We start from the raw sequence: 23,403 nt of genomic DNA on the forward strand, positions 1-23,403 counted from the left end.
AATGTAAGGGAGGAAAAGAAAGGACGAGTTTTTTATTTGTTTTTGTCTTAGTTGCAACATCATTCTGGAGTGAGGGAGAAAGCAAGTCCCCTCCACGAACCTCCTCTTTTCTCCTTTGCGTGAGGGGAGTGCAGAAAGGCAGACATGGTTATAGTGATTGTTTGAGATCATTCATTATAACCCATCTGCTCCTCCCTCCCTCCCTCGGAGGCCGGTACCGCCACTGACTGCTGATACTTGCAGTGATTCAGTGATGGTAATTACCTAGTCATTTAATAACTTGTGGAAATCCATACACATCCCTGATGTGCTCTCATGCTCTCTGAGAGCTTTTACCTGACCCCCTTTCTGCAGGTGAGGGCCTCAAGTTCAGATGGGTTTGGAACTGATGTGTGTGCAGTGGCGTTTCCACAGAGATTGCGCCCGGGTTTGTGATCCCAGTGCTGCACTCTGCCCTGTGGCCATGCCACACGAGCCATGGTAGCCCAGCCTTACCAGGATCAGAGATGCCACCCAGCTCAGAGGGCTGGCCTTCCCCACCATCCAGGACTGACTTTCTCCTTTTCAGAATCCACTGCCTCCCTTCCCCCCTCTCTCCTTCCCTCCCTTCTTTCCTCTCTCCCTCCTTTTCTCTTTTTCTCCCTCTTTCCCTTCTCCTCCTCTTCTTTCTTTTTTTAAAAAGCCTCATGTCTTCTTTGAGTTTACTAGCTATTTGAAAGGCCATTTGGTAGAACACATCATTAACACATTTGTAGGACAAAGAAAACTAGTTTAATTTTAGAATGAACGTCAAAAATGTCACACAGGGGGTTCCAATAAATATTTCCTGGATGAGTGTATCAATTCTAATATTAATGTGAAAGAGTACCCATAAATGACAGCTTAAGTCTGTGTGTCATCATATTTCTATTTTGACTGATCATGTATTAATTTTCAGAAATATGATATGATGAGTACAAATCTTAGACATGCAGGACCAAACTCATCCTTTCATCCCACTGACTTCGCTATTCTAATAGTCATCTTGCCATTAACAACACTGCCTGTTTCCTGTCCTAACGCAGTGTGACAGCTATAGTGCCACCGGAGCAACCAAAAGTATACAGACACTGCAAATGCCCCATTCTCTAAGCCATGGCTACCGAGTCCCAGCTTGAATAATGGTAATAATATTGATCATAATAACAATAGCTATCCATGCTTTGCAGTGGTCACTGTTTAAATGCTATACTATGTCCAGTTCTTTCCTACTCTCGGCCCAATCCCGATCCTCTTATTTTGATCTCCACGACAGATTTTCTGAAGTGTTAGAAATGTCTAATGCTAGGTCATGGCTTACAATATTATAAGAAATGGTATATAATGTTTTTATAGGAAACCACAGAATTAATTATTTGTGGTTTGGCCACTTATAAATGAAAGCTTTGTGAGCCAGTCAAGAGGGCCTTTGAATGTTCAAAGTTTTAATTATTTTTTCTTTTTTGCTTGCTCACTAGATGTAAAAACCTGCAATGAGTTGGACCTGGAGAATTCCAGTGATTGGGAAGTGAAGACAATAACAAGTGCCCTGAAGCAGTATTTGAGGTAAGCTCCTCCGAGTACCAGGAGGGAAGCAGGGGGGATGTGGACATCCAACCCAGCAGATGCCGACTCTGCACAGACATCTTAATAGTCAAGTTAAACCTTATTAAAAGGAGAACATGTATGAGGTAGCCAATAATGTCCCAGAAAGTGAGTTAAGTAGGGGAACATCAGGTAGGTAAATTGCAACAGAAGAGAATTGGAGGGAGCAGACTGAGGTGTAGAAATAGATGTCTATTGTAAATGTGAGTTTTAGGATATAAATGCTATGAAACAATAGAGGAAGAACGCTATTTATTGCATTCACTGAATTTTTTTTTTCTGGCTAAAATGATTTTTTTAAAGCTTAAATTTAAACCATTTGATCTTAAAGGCTGAAATGATAAAACAAATGCAGAGCTATTTGAAAAGAAATTTACTTATTGAGGTTTTAAGATAAACTTCAATTTTCCATTTATTATAGAAAATATTTAGGACTAGAATTAGAAAAAGGTTCATTATCTCCGTGAGTCATTAAACTTTCTCTAAGAAATAGAGGAATTTGATGATTAAAAAGCTTAAGGTTAGATAAAAAAGTAAATACCTAAGAAGTACAAAAAGAAGTGAATAAGCCAATGGGAAAAAAGTCCTGGCAGCTGCCCCGCTGGTGTTGCTCAGTGGTTGAGCTTCGATGCATGAACCAGGAGATTGAGGTTCGAGTCCAGGTCATGCCTGGGTTGTGGGCTCGATCCCCAGAAGGAGGTTTGCAGCAGGCAGTGGATTGATGATCTTTTCTCATCATTGATATTTCTCTCTCCTTCCCCCTTCCTCTCTGAAATCAATAAAAATATAATTCTAAAAAATCCTGGCAGCAGTGCTTAGCTGTGGTCCTATTGAGGACATTGGTTTTTCTTTGGCAAACATGACAGCTCCCGCGGGGTCAGTTCTTCTGTCCAACACCTAGGCTTGTTTTTCAGGTAAATATTGTTGGCATTCCAATGAGCACATTAGAATCAACTTATTATTACATATTTCATATTTATATAAAATTTACATATTTAAAAAATTTCAATATAAAAGCAGAGAGATTAGTGTAATGGATCCTCATGGCCCCATTATCTTGCCTTCTTCATTACCTACATGCTGCCTTCATATTTCATCAGCCTTCCTACCTGCCACTTTTTTGGTTAATACTTTAAAGATTTTGTAAAACATCATGTTGTTGCACCCATAAATACTTGAACATATATGTCAAAAAAGATAAGGACTTCTAAAAAAGACCACTTCCTAGCTGGTTTGGCTCAGTGGATAGAGTGTTGGCCTGCGGACTGAAGGGTCCCAGGTTCAATTCTGGTCAAGGGCACATATCTGGGTTTCTGGCTCGATCCCCAGTAGGGGGTGTGCAGGAGGCAGCAGATCAATGATTCTCTCTCATCATTGATGTTTCTATCTCTCTCTCCCCACTCCCTTCCTCTCTGAAATCAATAAAAATATACTTTAAAAAAGACCATATAGAAAAGATAAGAGGGATATAATTATTATATCTAACAAAATTAATATAATCAAGTACTTAGTCTTTGTTCCATTTTTACTAATTTTTTTCAAAAAGTCTTTTTATATTTGTTTTAATAACTACAGGATTTAAACAGTGCCAACACATTTTACTTGGTTGATATGTGAGGGTTTTTTTTATTGATTTTTTTTTAAGAGAGAGAGGAAAGGGGGAGACAGAGAGAGAGAGAGAGAGAGAGAGAGACCATTGAAACATCAATTTGTTGTTTCATTCATTTATGCATTCATTGGTTGATTCTTGTATGTGTCTGACCATATCCATAGCCTTGGTGTGTGCGGATGACACTCTAATCAACTGAGCTGCTTGACCAGAACCTGGTTGATGTGTTTTACTAGGTGTACTGGTTAATAATGGCAGATTTTGTAATCAAAGAAAATACGATAATTTCAAAAGAAACATCAAAAGTACTTTATTCAAAGTAGTGTCCATCGCTAGCTACACATTTCCCCCATCTTTCAGGTAATTTGTGGATACCGTCCCAATAGAACTTTCCTTGTTTTGAGGCAAACCATTCAGAGACCCAATTTTCCACTTCGTATGTTTTGTTGAAGTGCTGCTCAGAAAGTGCGTGTGCCATCGATCGGAACAAGTGGTAATCTGAAGGAGCAAGGTCTGGTGAATACGGCGGGTGGGTTAATACTTCCCAGGCAAGATCTTTTAACGTGTCTTTAACTGGTTTTGAAGTGTGTGATTGTGCGTCATCATGAAGCAAAATTACTTTGCCGTGTCTTCTGGCACATTCTGGTTGTTTCATGATCAAAGTGTGGTTCAAATTGATTATTTGTTGTCAGTAGCGATCAGTATTAACAGTTTCACCTGGTTTTAGAAGCTCATAATACACCACACCTTCCTGATCCCACCAAACGCAGAGCATTGTCTTCTTTCCAAAGCGATTTGGCCTTGCAGTCAATGTTGATGGTTGACCTGGATCAACCCATGGTTTTGTGCATTTGGGATTCTCAAAATAAATCCACTTTTCATCGCCAGTCACAATTCGATGCAAAAAAGACTTCCTTTCATGCTCTTGAAGCAACATTTTACTGATGACTTTTCGGTTTTCCATTTGTCTTTCATTCAGTTGATGTGGCACCCATTTTCCTTCCTTTAAAATCTTTCCCATTGCTTGTAAACGATCGGAAATTGTTTGCTGAGCAACGTTTAATCTTTCTGTAAGTTGTTTTTGAGTTTGACACGAATCTTCATCCAATAGTGCTTGTAATTGTTGGTCTTCAAACTTTTTCCGTTGACCTGGACGTTCTTTGTCTTTCACATCGAAATCATCACTTTTAAAGTGTTTAAACAAGTGTTCACAAGTATCTTGAGATGGAGCATGTTCACCATAAGCTTCCCGAAGTATTCAGCAGCACTTTTCTTCAAAATAAAGTAATGAATTAAAACTTCCCACAAATGCTCCTTTTTTGGCATGAAATTCGACATTTTTAAGCGTAAAAATATCTATGATGTTAACACCTTCAGAAAATTTGACATATGAAGTTTTGAAGCTTGTCTCAACAATATAATAGCATACATATCAAATTGCATATATATCAACATATGTGTAACTCCATCTATTGAAAAAAATCCACATTATTAACTGCTATACCTAGTAAGTTGCTTTTAATCTGCACATTCTCTTCCCTCTGCACCCTCACCCTTCCCCCCATCATTTTTTTTTTGTGAACCTGGGTCATTTATTAAAAGAGTTTTCTGTTTTTTAGTTATGGCTGTATTTTGTGTCCTTATGGTGTCATTTAACATGTTTCCCTAGCCGTCATATTTCCTGTAAACTATTAGTTTAATCTATAGACTTCATTAGATTGAGGTTAAGGTTATTTATTGCAAGAACATTTACATATTGCAAGAATGCATCATAGTGGTGCTATATTCTTTGGGTTTTTTTTGCATCAGGGGGCCTGTGTTGTCTGGCTGTTCTACTTTTTAATGAAATTAAAATATATCAATAGATTCTGGTGTGTATTACATATTTTCGAGTATTTTATTTAAGCCAGATGTTTTTAGTCACTTTAAACTTTTTTTCTTCAACAATGAAGTACATTATTATTATCTCTAGTCTATAGAAGGACACAAGTTAAATCTACCTGCCTATGTCTAATTTGCCATTAATGGTGCTTGACAGGTATAGATGAGGGTTACAGTAAAAATGAATCTTGTTAGCTACCCTGGGATTAGAATGTAGCTTCCTGAAGACAGACGTCTTATGTTTCATGCTCATTGCAGAATTCCCAGCATCTAGAGCTGTACCTGTCATTCAAATATGAGAGCAGTGGGTCTCAGCTGGGGATGATTTTGCCCCCCCAAAGGGGATATTTGGCAATATCTGGAGACATTCCTGGTTGTCACCATTGCAGGAGAAGGGGGGGGTGCTACTGGCATGTGATGAGTGGAGGCCAGAGATGGGCTGCTAAACATCCTACAGTGCAGGAGACAGCCCATTCTTTCCCCCAGATGGCCAACATGCCAATAGTGCTGAGGTTGAGAGAGCCTGTGTTAGGTGCATGACTGAAAGAAGGGGAGAGGGATATGAGCATAGAAGGAATTGCATGTTACTGACTAGCAAAGGGAGCTGCCACTCTAGGGGGAAGCTTTAAACTCATTTGACTGTTTGGTAAACTCATGCCTAGTATAGGTAAGGGGTTGACCAAGGTGATTCAATTATTGGTGGGATAACTAAAGACAAAAATCCAGTTATTTTGTAGTGAATGGCATGTTTTCCCGCTGCTCCACATAGTTCTTTTTTTAACCCCTTGTGTGAGGAATTAGTTTAATGGTTCTTGACACACACTGTAGCTTGTTCCTTATGGCCCTGGTCTTGTGTTGCGTTCTCTGCCTTTTTCTCTCATCACGTTGCTGCATCCTGTCATATCCCACTTTGAAGCCAACATCACTTACAGAAGAACATTATGAGACGCTATATGTGTCCTACAACTTCCCTCCTAACAATACCCACCTTCTGCGTGAACGTGATGAAGTGATGAACATGAACTGGCAGGTGCCTCGGAAGGTTTGAAAGGTTGCCGATCTTTTCCCCTGTGTTATGTTTAGCAACTGAAAGTGTAGTCATTAGGATTTGACACTTTTTCTGGTGATGTGCCAAATGTACCTCATTTTGACTACCCAGTTGTGGCCTAAGCAAATGCTTTTCTTTCAGCACAAGGAGTAATAAATACATTGTGATGGTCGAGAGCGTGGGCGCTGGAGCCAGCCTGCCTGGACTGGAATCCCAGCTGGCACAAGCACATGGCACAGAGCTGCAGACAGCTTTTCTCACGATTGCCCTTGAATTCTGCTGCAAGTAACCCTGCCACCTTAGGGGATGGGAGGTTGGAGGTTGTGGAAGGGAAGTAACCAAACTCCCAAATGGCAAACTAAAACAAGAAGCAAAACCACCTCCCAGGGACTGGACAAAAAAAAAAAAGATGTACAGTGGACATGCATATGGTGTCTCCCTCTTTCTTCTACTGACTTGAGGGAACTTTTCTTTAACTTTAGTACTTAGAGGGCTGAATACCAGCCCTCTGATTGATTTTGACTTTCAGCAGTGTGTTCATTACAACAGTTTCCCATATGAGGGGACCAATGAGCTGTTTTGTGATGTTTTTAGTAAAATGATTTCAGCTAGAGGAAACTTTTAAAGCCTGCAAATTGTAATGGGACTTTAGGGGAAGAATTTGCCAGCATTGGTCAATATTATGATTATAGTCCCAGACAGATTGCAACGGGTGGCAAAGAGATGTAGCTCAGAAACACATTGGGTTGGAAAATTGAGGGGTGCTGTGACTCAGGATAATACATTTTGTATGGGGAACTTGTCATTTGTATTAACAGTAATTAATGTTTGCTTTTAAAAATCCTCACCTGAGGATTTTTAGAGAGAGAAAGAGGAAGGGAGAGAAAGAAAAACATTGACTTTAACATTGATCTCTAATGCTTACTTTTTATGCTTCATTGCCTAGCAGACATATGGCTATGATGTAAGAAGCTTGTAGAAGCTGTTCAGATACAAATTCATTTTTATTGAAAATGAAATTCCCTTGATGGTTTTTCTAAGTGTTCTCATTTTTCCCACTTTTCTTTTCAGCACCCTTTAACTTTCACTCTTTGCCCAGTAACAGTTTACCTTCTTTGCTTCATCTTGCTTGTCCTCATTTTGAAACAAAAACCCCAATAAATTTACTTCTCTCCCTTTATCTAGGCTGTGGTATAATTGATTTTATTTTTCTTCTTTAAATGATAGTGTAGGGCAGCGGTCGCTAACCAGTTGGTCCGCAGACCACTGGTAGTCCTTGAGGTCCGAAAGGTTGGCAACCGCTGGTGTAGGAGATGAAGGGAAGGAAATAAGAGAACAGTTTTCTGCAGTAGTTAAGTTTCAAAGTCTACAGTTGTCAGTGCGTGCGTGTGTGTGTGTGTGTGTGTGTGTGTGTGTGTGTGTGTGTGTTTGTCTGTCTACTGCACCATCATAAATTGTATGTAGGGAACATAACCTATAAATGCATGTTTGCATCTATTTTGTTTGTAAACAGTTTTATTAAAGTATAATTGGCATACAATAAACCACATATTTATAGCGTACATTTGGATAAGTTTGACGTGTATGTATCTGTGAAGTCATCACCATAATAAAAATAGGGACCCTCTCATCACCCCCAGTTTCCTCATGCCCATTTGAAACCCCTTGCTCTCATACCGCTCTCTTCATTCCTTCATTCCAGGAAGCAACCTTGGTCTGCTTTCTGTCACTATATAAAAAATGTTGTATTTGCTATAATTTCAAATATATGGAATATCGTCATACAGTCCTATTTGTTTCCTTCAAATCTTCTTTCACTCAGCAGAGATTCACTTACGTGAATTATGTTGTAGCATAGTTCATTCCCATTTGTTGGTAATTAGTGTTCTATTATATGGGTACCCCACAGTTTTTTTAATCTGTTCACCTGTTGATGGATATCAGGGTTGCAGCTTTTGGCTATTAAAAATGAAGCTACTAAAAACAATAGAAATGTTTGAGGGAGCATAGGTTTTCATTTCTCATGGGCAAATCGGATTGTCTGTAACATTTCAGTTGTATGGTCGGTGTGCCTTTAACTTCTTGGTAACCTGACAAACTTTTTCCCAAAGTGGTTGTGCTTGTTTACATTTCCACCAACAACATGGAAGAGTCTCATTTTCTCTACATCCTTGCCAGCTCTTGATATGGTCAGTCTTCTGGATTTTAGCCATTCTACCAGGGATGTGGTGGCATCGCATCGTGCTTTTCAATTGATGCTTCCATAATGACTAATGGTATTAGACATTTTTATGTGCTTTTTTGCTTTTTATATGTATTCTTGGGTGTCTGTGTCTTTCACACAATTAAAAAAAACTGGGTTATTTTTCCTCTTATTGTGTTTTGGTCATTGTTTATATATTTTGGATATAAATCCTTTCTCACATAACGTGCTTTTTAAATGTCTTCTTCAGCCTATGGCTTGTCTTTATTCTTCTAAGAGCATCTTTTAAATGGTTTTTAATTTTAGTGAAGTCCAATTTATCAATTTTTCTTTTTATGGGATGTATCAAGGAAATCTGCCTAATTCAAAGTGACAAAGGTTTTCTGTTTTCTTCTAGAAGTTTTATAGTTTTAGGTTTTATACTTAGATCTGTGGTCTATTTTGAGTTAATTTTTGTGATGATATGGGGTGTGGATCCAAGTTCACTTTTGAATATGGATGTCTAGTTGTTCCAGTACCATTTGTGGGAACAATTATCTTTTTCTTCCCTGAATTGCCTATTGAGATGATCATAGAGTTTTTCTTTTATAGTTTTCTAGAATGGTTAGTTGCATTGATTTTGTTTTAATACTAAGGCAGTTAAATTTCTGTTATAAGCTCATGATGTATTATCCTTTTATTTATCTTTGTGAATTTGAGTTGCTAATATTTTATTTAGAACTAGAGGCCCGGTGCATGGATTCATGCACCGGTGGGGTCCCTCAGCCTGGCCTGCGCCCTCTCGCAATTCGGGACCCTTTGGGGGATGTCAGACTGCCGGTTTAGGCCTGATCCTCAGCTAACCCCAGCCCGCTGTGCCTGCCACCGCCACTCAGTAGTGTTGCCGCGGAGGCAGGAGAAGCTTGCGCCACTGTAGCTGCACTTACCAGCTGTGAGCCTGGCAGCTGGTGCCCATTGGTAAGCTGAGCTGCACTCCCACTGTGGGAGTGCACTGACCACCACGGGGCAGATCCTGCATTGCGCATCTGCCCCCTGGTGGTCAGTGTGCATCATAGTGACCGGTCGACTGGTCGTTTGGTCACTTAGGCTTTTATATATATAGACAGTTTCATCTATATTCATTATATTGATCTGTAGTTTTATTTGTATGTCTTTAATTTGGAACTAAGGTAATTCTTATTTCAAAGAATGAGTTAGAAAGTATTCCCTCTCACATTTTCTGGAAGAATTTGTATATAATTGGTGTTCTTTCTTTTTTGTTTCCTAGAATTCCCCGGTGAGGTTATCTGGGCTTAGAGTTTTCTTACTGGCAAATTTTAAAGTACAAATTGAGTTTCTCAAATAGATGTGGGAATACTTGGGAACTTTGGGAGTTTGTGTCTTTCAAGACATTTGTCTATTTCATCTAAGTTGTTGCATTTGTGTAAATTAAAACTGTTCATAATATTATCTTTTTTTTAATACCTTTAAAGGCTATATCAATTCTGCAACTACCTCTCTTATTCCTAACATTGATAATTTGTGATTTCATTATGTTATTTCCTAGTCATTCTGGCTAGATTTACCAATTTCATTGATTATCTCAAAGAACTGGGTTCATTTTCTGTCTTGTTTTTATTTTCTATTTTACTGATTTCTGCTGTAATTTTTATTTATTTATTTTTCTGTTCTATTTATTTGGGGCTTACTTTACTCTTTTTTTTCTGGTTGAGATGAAAAGTGAAGTAATTGATATAAAACCTTTCTTCTTTTCTAATATAGATGTTTAGCAGTAAACATTTATCCACAAATACTGCTTTACTAACATTCCTCAAATTCTGATAATATGGTGTAGTGCACTTAGTTCAAAATATTTCCTAATTTTATTGTCCTTGGGGTTTTTCAGATATATTTCTGTTACTGATTTCTAATTCCATTTTTATTGTAATCAGAGCAATACCCTCTATAAATGGAGCCCTTTTAAATTTATTGAGATTTGTTTCATGCCCCAGAATATGGTTTATCTTGATAATGTTCCATGTGCCCTGGGAAAGAATGCATTTGGGTGGAGTGTCATTTAGGTAAAGGATGAACCAAAGACAAAGTTGGTTGATCACTTTGTTCAAATCTTCTGTATTTTAACTGATTTTCTGTCTCCTTGTCCTATCAGTTATTGAGACAGAGAGGTATTTAAATCTTGGCTATAGTTGTAGATTTGTCTGTTTCTCCTTGTAGTCTCATCAGTTTGCTTCATGTACTTTGAAGCTCCTGTTATTAGACCCGTTAACATTTAGAATTCTTATGTCTTATTGATTAATTGACCTCTTTATCAATATGAAATGATCTTTGTTCCTGGCATTTTTCTTGGCTTTTGAATATGTTTTCATTTTGTGTGTGTGTGTGTGTGTGTGTGTGTGTGTGTGTGTGTGTGTATCTTTGATGTTTTTTCTTAAGCATTTGAAGAGGAATTTCTGGATTATGTGATTTAAATATTTTAAAGGTTCTTAACATCTTGCCAGATTGCCCTCCAGAAACTGTACAGATTTATACTTGTTCTCAAAGTGTTTATAGAGTTCAGATATCTGGTCTTTTAAAATTTTAGATTTGTATAATGGTAGAACTGTAGCATTGTGTTGACCATAGGATTAAATATACTGCCATTTTTGTAATCTTTTTTTTGTAGAAAATTAAAATGGTGTGGGTATTTTTTACTATTTATAATTTATTTATTTTTTTATATTTTATTGATTTTTTACAGAGAGGAAGGGAGAGGGATAGAGAGTTAGAAACATCGATGAGAGAGAAACACCGATCATCTGCCTCTTGCACACCCCCTACTGGGGATGTGCCCGCAACCAAGGTACATGCCTTTGACTGGAATCGAACCTGGGACTCTTCAGTCCGCAGTCCACCACTCTGTCCACTGAACCAAACCAGTTAGGGCTATAATTTATTTTTAAAATATATGCTTTTATTGATTTTAGAGAAAGAGGAAGGGAGAAGAGGGACAGGGAGATAGAAACATTGATGACAGAGAAACATTGATCAGCTGCCTCCTGCACACCCCCTACTGGGGATTGAGTCCACAACCCGGGCATGTGCCCTGACCGATCCAGTGACCTCTTGGTTGAGCCACACCGGCAGGGCTGGCGTGGATATTTTTCAAGTTGTCCTCAATTTCACTTCTTACCTATGTTTTATTGTTTCATAGGCATAAACCAAAAATGGATATCATATACTTATAATAGGGATATGTAAGAGGAAAGGATTGATTTCTTTATTTAATCTTTTCTATATATATTTTTGTGGCATTTTTCAATTAATATATTAGAGATGATTTGCAAAATTATGTGCCTATTTGATTGAATAGAAGGTTTGACTTTAAATAAGTTAATGAGTGGAAGGAAGTTTTATATATAAAATCTTGTAAAGGTACTAACCAAGATTAAATATGAAATACCATGTGCTTAGGTCTGATAGGAATTTGTGGGTGCTTAACTTTGATAGTGCCGGTGCAGATAGCCTTTAATAAAGTAATCTATTTGATATATGTATTTTTTGATATGTAAAAGTATTCCCTAGGGAAGTTCTACGCATTACTAAAAAATACACAACATATTTAATATCCTTTATTAAAGAATGGACACAAAGAGCGGTGACCAATGTGGATTTGTTTGGTAATCCTGTGCTGTCCTTTTCACACAGGAGTCTTCCGGAGCCTCTTATGACCTATGAGTTACATGGGGATTTCATTGTTCCAGCCAGTAAGTATTGCATAGAGGTGCAAAGATACAGTGTTGGTTGGTAGTGTGTATAAGCTGTAATTTCCACATGAACATTGAACTTCATTACTGTAATTTGAATTTAAAAATAGAAATCACTTTTGAAGATCTTGGGTTTCTTTTCTCTTTTAAAAGGTGAAAAAAAGGGACAATTAATAAATTCATTCATTCACATGTACTCATTGTCTACTGTGCCCTAGTCCCTGGTAGATACTGGGTAAGTAGAGCCATGAAAGAATTTCTGCCCCAGGAATCAATTTTCTAGCAAATATTGGTGCATACATACCTCCCACTATAGGTAAAATATATAATAATGGCATGAGCACAATGCTATGGGAACATGGATGTATTTAACTTGCAGAAAGTTAGGGAGATGAGCAGATATGGAGAGATTAGTAGTTTGGAAATGGCTTCACTTAGATATTTAGATGGAAATTAAAGGCAGAAAAAATTGAGATAATGCCAGAAGCCACACAATATTTGACAGAGAATGAATTATATGTGATAAAATGTTAAATGAAAAAGGCCCATAGTTGGTAGAATTTTAATTTGTGATGAAATTTGGGTGAGTTATACTTATTTGAAGTGTTCTTGTTTTCTGTTTTATTATCGTACACCTGTTTTTATATTCGACACATAGTGTTCAATCATTACAGTCTTCTGAAATACACTGGTGTTAGGTATTTAATAGTTAAGGAAATGAAGGTGGAGAGATGTTAAGTAATTTGCCAGATTATAGGGATCTTTAAATTCAAAGCCCAGGCTCCACTAGCTAAAACCTGCAGTTTGGTTTTCACAGGTGCACCGACAGTAGCTATAATTGTATTTTCATTTACTTTTTTTTTCCCCCTTGGATGTATTCCATAGTTCAATCTGCTGTCGGAAAACGTCGAGCAGTCCCTTTGGGGCCTGTGTCACTGCTGCCCGAACATTGCTTTAAATGTTGCCTTTTTGTGAGGTCTTTGCTCAGACCCACGTGAAGGTTCCTAGTATGTTGCGGGAAGAAGCCGTGTATAGGCCTGGTTAGAATATCCATGGAAAATAGGCTTTCAGTAATGGGGGAAAGTATGGTTCTATTCACTTTTGTTTTCATGTGGGAAGAGGATTTTTTTTTTTAAGAGAATTTGTGTGATCAAGGAAGTGGGGGAAAGTTTTCTTGGCAGAAACTCAAGCAAATGCTTAGTTGTTTTGATTTCTTCCCTGTGGCATTTTTGGCACACAGGGGAAAGAGAAATTAAACTCTACTTGGAGGACCATTGTTTCATGTTGTGCGCCTTGGGGACTGGAAAAAGCAGAAGCGTGCCAGTTTTAATCTGGGATCCTTTGAGAATTGGAGAAAGATAAAGTGATTATGGAATAAGTTTTAAGTCACCACAAGGGAGTATCATTATTATTACTATCAGGCCTTGTAACTGAAGCCAGTGTGTTTGAAACTCTAATGTCAGTGTATTTTACCAGATGAAGGCCTCCTAAGAGGAGGAATTTACAAGTGGTTCTGGAGTCATTGGTGGTGGGGATGAGTTGGAAGAGTTTGTTGAGGGTATCCTTGAGCAATGTGATAGAGGAGATTGTATAAATACAAAAGGTATCACCACCCACTAGGCCAGAACCTTGTGTTTTGCTTCCCGACTTTGTGGGATGCTGTTACAGAGCCTTAACAATTTGAATAACAGGCCTGTTCCAAAGAAAAACTGTAGCTCCTGTAATTATTGGCACGTATTTGCACCTAAGTGGAGTTGCGGTTGGAATGGACCTGTAGTTACCATATTTAATGAGGAAAAAGTACATCTATGAACCAGGTGTATTTTAGAGGCCAACATTTCTAATTTTTTATTTGAGTTTTGTGAGTTCCGTTCTCTGTACTCACTTTTCCTCTCAGGAGCAGGTCCTCTAATCTCTTGCATGTGTACTTTCAAGTATTGAATAAAACAGCTACAGAAATCAGGTGGCCAAAATTAGTCTCCCTTTTTGAATATTGTTGGAAAATTAGGATTGCAGTTAGGGCTCTCGTTGTCCATTACCAATGTCAGAGATGGCCCTGTTGTGCTGAAGTGTCTGTTAGCTGAGCTCACTGCTAAAATTACCAAGCATCACCAGACTTTGTTACCGCCTCTCACCCCAGCATGGAAACAGAGTTCTGATTCTTTTCATGTGTGGTAGTTTCCATCTGTTCATGGTGTTGAGATAGTCTCTTCTCCTACCCTCCCTGCTGAGAGCTCTGAAGGTTGCTCTTGGTCCTTTCGTTTCCTGTTGTACGTTTCTTTCCCGTAGAGTTCCGTTGAGAACCTGTGAGTTAATTTCCGAAGTGCATGATACAAATATGAGTTTTGTTGGTTGTCACCACAGGAAGCAAACATTTTTTTATTTTTCCATTCTTAAGAAATACTGACTTATGCATCGGGGAATTAAATAGTTTTCTTTCTTAGAGATAATTAAGAGCATTAGCTAAACCCTCTCAGCTAAGAGAGCTAACTAAATTTGCTGAAAGGAACTAGTAACCATCTGTCTAGAAAAACCACTCTTGTGTTTCTCCTTCCATCACACACACAATACTTCACTTCTGACACTCCCGGTCACCAAATGTGTGGGCTCCCCCGCACCAAGCAGTGTTGGGACACCAGCAGAGTGTCCTGCAGTTCAGTTCCGTTCTGATTCTTTGTACCTAGAATTAGCATCAGATCCCACAAGTTAAGGACTTAGTCCCACAAGACTGCCCCCACTTCAGACACTAGTCGGAAGCCTCAGGTTGCCCCCAGTAATTCCGGATTCTCATAACCTCCCTTTGATCTGTAAGTTGCTGGCAAGGTTTATAGAACTCAAGGGGAACACATCTTAGGTTAACAGCTTATAACATAATGAAACAATAAAGGATACAGGTGAACAGCTAGGTGAATAGGGTGAGGTTTGGAGGTACCCTGGTACAGGAGCTGTCCTTGTGCAGTGGGGTGTTCCACCACCCCAGCATGCGGGAATGTCCATGCACTCGGACACTCTTCAAATCCTGTACGTTTGGGATTTTTATGGAGGCTTTATCATGAAGGCAATATGGATTATTAACTCTACTTCCAGCTCCACTTGCCTCTCTGGAGAATGGGGGATGGGACTGAAAAATCCGAGCTTCTCATCATGGCTAGATCTTTCTGGTGATCAGTCCCCATTGAAGGGCCCACCCAAAGTCACCTCATTAGAACGAAAGATGTTCTTATCACCCAGGAAATTCCAAGGGACTTAGGAGCTTGGTGTCAGACATCCTAACACTCGATAAATTATGGATGGAGGTCCTAAGAGCTCAGTGTCAGAATCTGGGGTCAAAGACAGTTAATATTAGAACAAAAGATGATCTGAGCACCCCTATTTATAAGGAACCTGAGGAGATACACACACACACACACACACACACACACACTCACTCATATATATTTAACATCAATCTTTTGAGAGAATATAATGGACTTTTAGTATAGAAATTTATAAGATGTAAAAACAGTTTACTTGGTCTACACAGGAATACAAAAGACGGTACCAACCTGGGGAAGGCTATTACTGCATGGTGATTGCTATCTTTGAGAATGTTGTAGTCCATGGCCTGTGTCTCAGCCTCTTAGACTTGGATTTCTTGATATGTCGTATTGGTAAGAGTTGGACCCATGCTTCAGGGTTGGACTCATGTTAGACTTAGTTTGAAGATGATAGCTGAAGCCTGGATGCCTGCTAAGGTATCACACAGGAAATTTCAGTCCCCCAAACCAGAATACCTGTGTTGTTAGGTTCACTAGTCAAGTTACGTAGGAAGCAAAGTCATATTCATGTGATGAAAAATATAACAATTATAGGCTCCAGGGCACTGGTGTTGGCCTACCCAGAATGTTTTGTTTTTGTTGGTAAACAGACAAAGTCATTTGGTCTTGGTGGGGAAGGAGTCGGAAATCTAGAAATTAAAGGAATCGAATGCTTATTGACATCAAGTTACCTGAGCCTGGTGTATTCATTTCTGAGTCGATAGGAGCTTCTGCAGAAGAACTGTGATACTTGGTGTCTGTTGAGGGAAGATACCCCTTGTTCCTTGGGAAGTGCTCATGCTTTCCTAAAATTACAGTACTATTGATTTATGGCATTTAAATATTAACATAACTGAACATTTATCTGCCCGTGTATCTCTGATATGCTCCAGTAAGCTAAGATCATATCTTTTCCAGTCTCCGTTAGTTGGCACAGTTCGTATCATAAGCAGATAGATGTGAAGTGTTGAGGATGCTGATTTATAGTTACACAATTAAACATACTTTTGCTATTACAGTAAACTCCCAATTCCTTGGCATATGTTAGGAATTTGGTGTTATGGTTAATTCAGTATCCTAGATTTTTAAAAAGTTATACCTTTCATTCTTTGTTCATTTATATCAGTGAAAACGGAAGATAATTTAGTTTAGAAAACTTTTGAGTACCTTAAGTTAGTATGTTGTAGCTACATGGAAGTGCCCATTAATAGATTAACATCAAAATAAAAAGAAATGGAGAAAAAGGTAGAGTTACTTTAAAAGCATTATCTCAAAAATTCTATTTGGAAGAAGGAGGAAAAAGCAGACTTGGAAAAAATGTGTGTGTGATTTCAACTGATATGGGATTGGAGAGGAAGAGGGACTCAAAAAAGAAAATGGGAGGTTTTGATTATCTTTCAAAACCTACCCTATTTTTAGAAATGAAGACCCTTATCCTTCGAGGGTGGAAAACTATTTCTATGTCTTGTGTTTCTGAATAAGTAATAAATCCAAAAATATTACATTAGGTTTCCCTTGGGGAAAGATGACAAAATAGACACATGAGTTAGAAGTAGCTGTTCAGTGCAAAGTTTTAAAATTTTTTTAAATTTTCAGATGTACAGAATTCTTATCATCGGCAGTTATCTTTTTACTCCTTCAGAATCTTAGACTATTTTTCAGAGTCCCTGCTTTAATTTTAAAATCAAAGCTGTGAATTGGAAATGTTTCTATATTTTTATTGCTTTCATTTTTCCCCCCAGCTTTGATTTAGTAAGATCTTGGTTTTAACTCCAGATTAAAACCTTGACTATAATTTATCACCTAACTTTAGATAGTTGTACTTTTGTCTTCGGTGTCCAGTGTAATCCATATCTAAGTCTTTTATTATGTAGTTTGATTGTCTTTGTTCCACTTTATCTTGTGCCTTTTCATTTCTTAGCCTTTTTTGCTTTTTTCTCTTTAGCCACAACTGTGTCCTGTGCTGTAAAATCTCATTCCCCACTTTTAAACACTATTACCAGAAGAGTAAACTGGAGCCCCTTAATTTTGGAAGCAACTTAGCTAATCGTAAAGTTGATGGTGTGGAGCTCCTATGAATGACAGGGAGAGATGTCCATGATATATGAAATGCAATAGTCTGTGTGCACATTCATTATTTAAAACGGGTGGAACACACGAAAGGCATTAAACTAAAATTTACTAGCTTATCTTAGGGTGATATTGATTATGGATAACTTTAATTTCAGTGAAGTTTTTGTTGGTACACAGCAGAAATATGCACAGATCACAAGTGTACAGACTAATGGATGTTTGCCAAGTGAAGGTAGCCATGTAATCAGCCCCTAGATCAAGAACAACATTATCAGAACCCAGAAACCCTCATACCCACCATGGTCACCATCCACCCCATGCCACATGAACACTTGCCTGGCTTCTGACGTCACAAGTTAGGGTTGCTGCATTTGAACCATATACAAATGGAATCTAACAAAATATAATCGTTTACGTCTGGCTTCTTTGGTTCGTCTTGTGAGATTCATCCTTGGTGGGTGACTCAGTAGCTCATTCACTCTCGTAGTGCAGTATTCCATTGTATAAACATACCACAATCTATTTACTGTTCTACTGTTAATGACTACTTGAGTTGGTTCAGTTTTGGACTATTACCAAGAGTGCTACTGCCGTGAACATTCTAGTGTGTCTCCAGTATGATCTTATCTTAATAAATGACATCTGCAAGGGCCATATTCCCCACTGAGATCGCTGTGTTGAGCCCGTCTTTTTTTTTATTGTGATGTTTTAACATCTGGGGCTTAACTGATCCTGAGAGACTAACCTCTTGGGGCTAACCAATTCCTAAAGATAGTAAACCTGAATGTGCTTTTTCTATGCCAGCTAACAAATCCAGAGCTCATTTTCCTCCACCCCACCCCCTCTTTTGGACTCTTAACACTTCAGCCATATTCTGCCCTAATCATCTGGGGCCAGGTACCAGACAACTGAGGACAGCCCCTATGCCCCAGACTCCCTGAAAGAATCCAAACCAATCCTCAGCCTGCTTACCTTGCCTCTCCCGTTCCTGTGCATGAAACCACAATGAAGCTTATGGCATGACATGCCTCTTTTTTCTCAGAATCTGTGAGGATAAACTTCCTTGATGACAGTCATTTCCATGCCTGCACGTCTCACCGTACCTGATTAAAACAAATCCCGGGTGTGTTTTAAAACAGTCACGTTCTGAGACATGGGGGTGGGGTGGGGCGGTGGTGGTAAATGTCAACATACGTTGTGGGGGGGATGAAATTCAACCCTAAGAGGGAAGAGTTTATTTGCTGATATTTTATTTGCATCCCATTGTGGGCAGGACACAGTGACTAGACCCCTTCAAGTGAGCGATGAGCACACTGTGAGTGCAGCGTGCCAGGGGACAAGCTGGGCTGGCTGTTCTTCGTGTCAGCCGGGAGAAAGGCAGGAACTGCAGCCTCCTTGAAAGCCCCCACCCCACCAGGGAGGCGGAGAAGTTCAGAATAGGGAAGAGAGAGAGATTTTCTTTTCCTTTGAAAGGTGGCAAAACATGTTTAATTTCTCTGAAGATGTTGAACTGGTGAGATATTGCATGTGTTGACTTTTAGGAATATATTTGATTCCGAATACACTACTAACTATTCTTTTTCCTTTTTAAAGAAAGTGGGAGTCCAGAATCCCGTGTGAATGCTATCCATTTCTTGGTGCATAAACTTCCAGAGAAAAATAAAGAGATGTTGGACATTTTGGTGAAACACTTAACAAAGTAAGCCTCTTTTCCTTCCTAACGTTTTGCTCGGGTGTTGTGGGGTGTTCTTGCATTTGTAACGGTCAGAATTGGGGCTGTATACACAATACCAGGGGCCACACCTGGAAGGGCAGGCTGGACATCTGACTCCTTGTGTGTGTTTTGGACAAGACTGTTGAAACACGATGCTTTCATGAAGTCGTGTAATTATTTGCTTAACATCACTGCCAACAACTTGGGGTTTGATTTGAAGTAGAAGAAGAGAATATTATACACTTCCCTGCACACTGATTCTGGAAATGTGATTATAAGTCTGTTAGCAAATTTAGCCTGGTTTCACACCTACCTAACTCTGACTTTGAGCATGCCCTTTAAGATTGTTTAATCCAGGAATAGGTAGGTATTTCATAGGATCCATTCTATTCTTTTTATTCCCTCTTTAAAAAAGCAAACAAAATCTAATAATCCAGTAGAGAAGTTAGCTCTTTTTTTTAAATATATAACTCCTTGATCACTATATTTATGGAGTTTTTGAGGGGAGAGGAAACTAAGGAGCACCATGTTTTAGAACCCTTGTTTCACAGAAAAAGGAACTGAAGGCCAGAGGATATTATGACCTGTGTAGAGTCCTAGTACTAGTATAGCCATTTATTCATTTGGCCAACAAATAGTTGTTAGTGAATGCCCCCCCCCTTTTTTTATTAATCCTCACCTGAGGATATTTTTTCATTGATTTTTAGAGAAACTGAAAGGAAGGGGGGTGGGGGTGGGAGGAGAAACAGAGAGAGAGGGAAACATCAATGTGAGAGAGACACATTGATTGGTTGCCTCCTGCAGCCGCCCCTAGCATGCAACCTAGGTATGTGCCCTTGACTGGAATTGAACCAGGGGCCCTTCAGTCCGCAGGCTGACGCTCTATCTATTGACCCAAACCATCTAGGGTTGACCTTTCTTAGGTGCTAGAAGACACATAGTTGAACAGGATACTTTCAGGAGGTCCTGTTTTTCTAAGGGGAAAAGACAGCAAACAGAATACAAATAAAAATATAAAATAATTCGAGGTGATGAGTGGTCAAATGGCAAAAAGGAGAGGGAGGAGAGAGAGAATATACGTTGGGTGTGGGACTACAAAGAGGGTTATTATGGAAAGTCTCTTTGAGGATGAGACCTTGGAGTTGCTGAGAACAGTTGTCCAGTTTGTTCCCAGGACTTGGGTGCTCTGACCAAGTCCTATGTGCTTGTGAAGGTAATTCTGCCAAGTCGCATTGTCCCTGGGAGCAAGAGTTCAGTAATCTGGGGACAGAGAAGGTGCTCTAAGTAGAGGGGGACAGTAAATGAAGGCCTCTGAGGGACACAAGCTTGGTGTGTGGATGGAGTTATTAAGCCAGCCACTGTGGCTAGAGCAGAGAGCATCAGAGAGAAGCAGAGAGGTAGGCAGGGTCCTCATGATGTGTGGTCTTGTTGGAGGATCCTGTTATTTCAGAGGCAGACGTTGAGGACAGGTGAGTCCTGGTGTTTAGAGAAATATCTTGCAGAATACTGTACATTCCACAGTTTTCGCTCACCTTCTAACCAGAGACCTTTCTTTCCGCCCTCATCAACGTTAGTGTTTCAAACCACTCCAAGCAGAACCTGATGACCGTGGCAAATTTGGGAGTGGTGTTTGGACCAACTCTGATGAGGCCACAGGAAGAAACTGTTGCTGCCATCATGGACTTGAAGTTCCAGAACATTGTTGTGGAAATCTTAATTGAAAACCATGAAAAGGTAAAACCATATTAATATTTTTTTCCTTAAAGGAATTGCTGTATTTGGCTTGTCAATTTGTGATGTAAAAGTATTCCCTTCTCTCTCTTTTTAAATTTGTCATGATGATGAGCTTGGTTCTGAGAAATTGCACCGAGCTTCTCTCTTCTGATGGAGCTTCATAAATCGGGAGCCTGCTGGGTCTTCTGTTATCTCATTGGCTTAAGGAAGAAATATTTAACCCTGTTGCAAATGAATATTGGCTCTGCATTTGTGACTGTTCAGGGTTGTTGTTTTTTATTTGTTCCTTTCCTGCCTTCATTTCTAGGATTTCTCACTCAAATTCTAGTTCCATGACTCAAGGATAATATTTTTGTCGATCTGTGTCACACTCTCCCCAGAGATGTGCACATAACTCCCCTCTACCCCAAGCATGTTAACAATTTCAGGGGGTTCACATGTATCTCCGAATCTGGGACCCCAGGTTAAGAATCTCTAATTTAAAAGGAATAATCTCTTAGGTGACTCAGCTTGTTACTTGTTCTATATAATCAAGGGGAATACATGCTTTTTCAAAATACAATAGACTCTTTCAAGGACGTTTAGACTTCTTTTTCTCATTCTGTCACTTACAGATCAGGATCTTGCTGATCATTTTTCCTCCAAGACAACTGTTAAAATTCTTGCTTACTCATTTGTTCATTAAAAGCTTTTAGAAAATTTGACATTGCATTATATGCCAAGCGTGTATTCGGTGCAGGGATGCAAAGAGGAACATCACAGCCCTTGATGGAAAGCAGGTCACAGTCTGGGGTTGGGAAGCCTGTTTAAGGGCTTGTATCCTATGGCATCATCCCTGTCTAACATACTATATAATTCACTTATCTATTTCCTTAGTTGTTATCTATTTCTCCCTGCCTCGATCCTGAGGGCAAAGATCTTTTTTGTACACTTAGAATAAAACTGGTACATATCTGAAGCTCAGTTCATATTTATTGGATGAATTCATGAGCTCAATAAATTTCGAGGGGGTTAGAAGAGTGGGAAAGGGGCAATCAGACAGAGGTGTGGCCCCTTGGAGCACAGCATTGAAGGAGCATTTCTTGGGTCCTTGCTGCATTTGCTCTTTGCTAGAACAAGTCTAGCTTGTGCTAGTGTTGGTTCCCACTGAAAAGCTTGAAAGCTGGTCAGAGGTAAAGCTGGTTACCAGCATAGTAAAAGCAGCGTGTTTATGGGAAGTTTGTGGGGTGTGTGTGTGTGTGTGTGTGTGTGTGTGCGTGCGCGCGCGCGCGCGCGTGTGTGTGGTTAGTAGCTAATGGTGAATTTATGTCTCCTTTTATGTTCCTGTCAAACTGTCCTTGAACCTCATTAGTGTGCACTCAGCTATCCAGACAGCTTCATGGAATGGTGGCTACTGTTCAGTTTTTGAAAAAGAAGTAATTGGACTACAGGCTTTACAACAGTGTTTAGTAATGCGACTATCATTAGATCGACTCCCAATTAGGAAACTTTCATCCCATTTGTTTGAGAAAACACTGGCCCTGGACTTGCTCTCAGATAGAAGGGTCTCCATTGAGTGCTGTGGCTTCCTATTTTCTTGTCTCATTTGAAGCCGGGAAGATAAGTGCATGATTCTTCTGCTGGGAAGTAGACAGTGCAGGTTCCACCTTGTTAACAAATCTACGAGGAATTTCCAAGTGGTTGCTGAGCCAATGATAATAGCTACAGCAGATGAAACCAGACCCATTCTCAGAGATGGAGCTTTGCACAGCTAGATAGAGAGAGGGTTTTCAGTTTCCCCCTCTCCCGTTCTGTGGCCAGGCTAGATAATGCTATGGATACACAACCTGTACAATTGAAGCACTGAGGTTTCCTACCAAGAAGGTAGGCAGGGGGATACTGAGTTTCAGATTATTTGCTGAATGCATGGGGTTAGTGTGGAAACACAGTGTTGCTTGGTGTGCAGGGAGGCAAGAGCAGTTCGCTGGATTAGTTACTATTTCTGAGAAAGTAGTTCCCCATAACATCATCTTTCTTCTCCAGTTTCATCCTTGTCTCCTTTCATTCTCACTCCCAGCTCTTTATCCTGCTTGGCTGGGCTTCACTTGAGAGTTGAGGCTCTGTGAGGAGGAGGAACGTGCACATAATATTTTTGCTGACAAGGGTGGTCGTGCAGGAGAACTTCATATGGATGTCTGTACCCATGTGAGCCACAGGTTGCCTTGACAACAGATGCACATATACCACCCAAAGCCTTGAACGTGGTGTGGGAGAGTTAGAGATTCTTGTAGTATATGATTGAGAATGAAAAGAAAGAGAGGAAGTAAGGATAGGGGAGGTAAAAAAGAATTGTCTAGTGAGGAAGGAAAAAGTTCTAATACAGAAAGGAAGGGAAACTAGAAAGGAAATGGAGAGACCCAGGTAGTGTCTATGAAGGAAAAATAATGGAAAGATGTATTCTTTTCCTCTGTTATGTTTACTCCCTTGGAATGTGAAAAAT

The 23,403-nt window shown here is 39.4% G+C and overlaps 1 protein-coding gene across 1 annotated transcript in view; it reads left to right on the forward strand.

Annotated features, from left to right (window-relative positions):
* Nucleotides 1-23,403, forward strand: part of ARHGAP10 (Rho GTPase activating protein 10) — a 255,849-nt gene that overhangs the window by 161,376 nt on the left and 71,070 nt on the right. The window contains exons 15-18 of the mRNA XM_005871405.2: nt 1,497-1,584; nt 12,049-12,107; nt 19,070-19,175; nt 20,765-20,924. Of these exons, the coding sequence (XP_005871467.1) occupies nt 1,497-1,584; nt 12,049-12,107; nt 19,070-19,175; nt 20,765-20,924 (413 nt within the window). The remainder of the gene's footprint in view (nt 1-1,496; nt 1,585-12,048; nt 12,108-19,069; nt 19,176-20,764; nt 20,925-23,403) is intronic.

The sequence above is a fragment of the Myotis brandtii genome, unplaced genomic scaffold, assembly GCF_000412655.1.
Source record: "Myotis brandtii unplaced genomic scaffold, ASM41265v1 scaffold34, whole genome shotgun sequence".
NCBI lineage: Eukaryota > Metazoa > Chordata > Mammalia > Chiroptera > Vespertilionidae > Myotis > Myotis brandtii.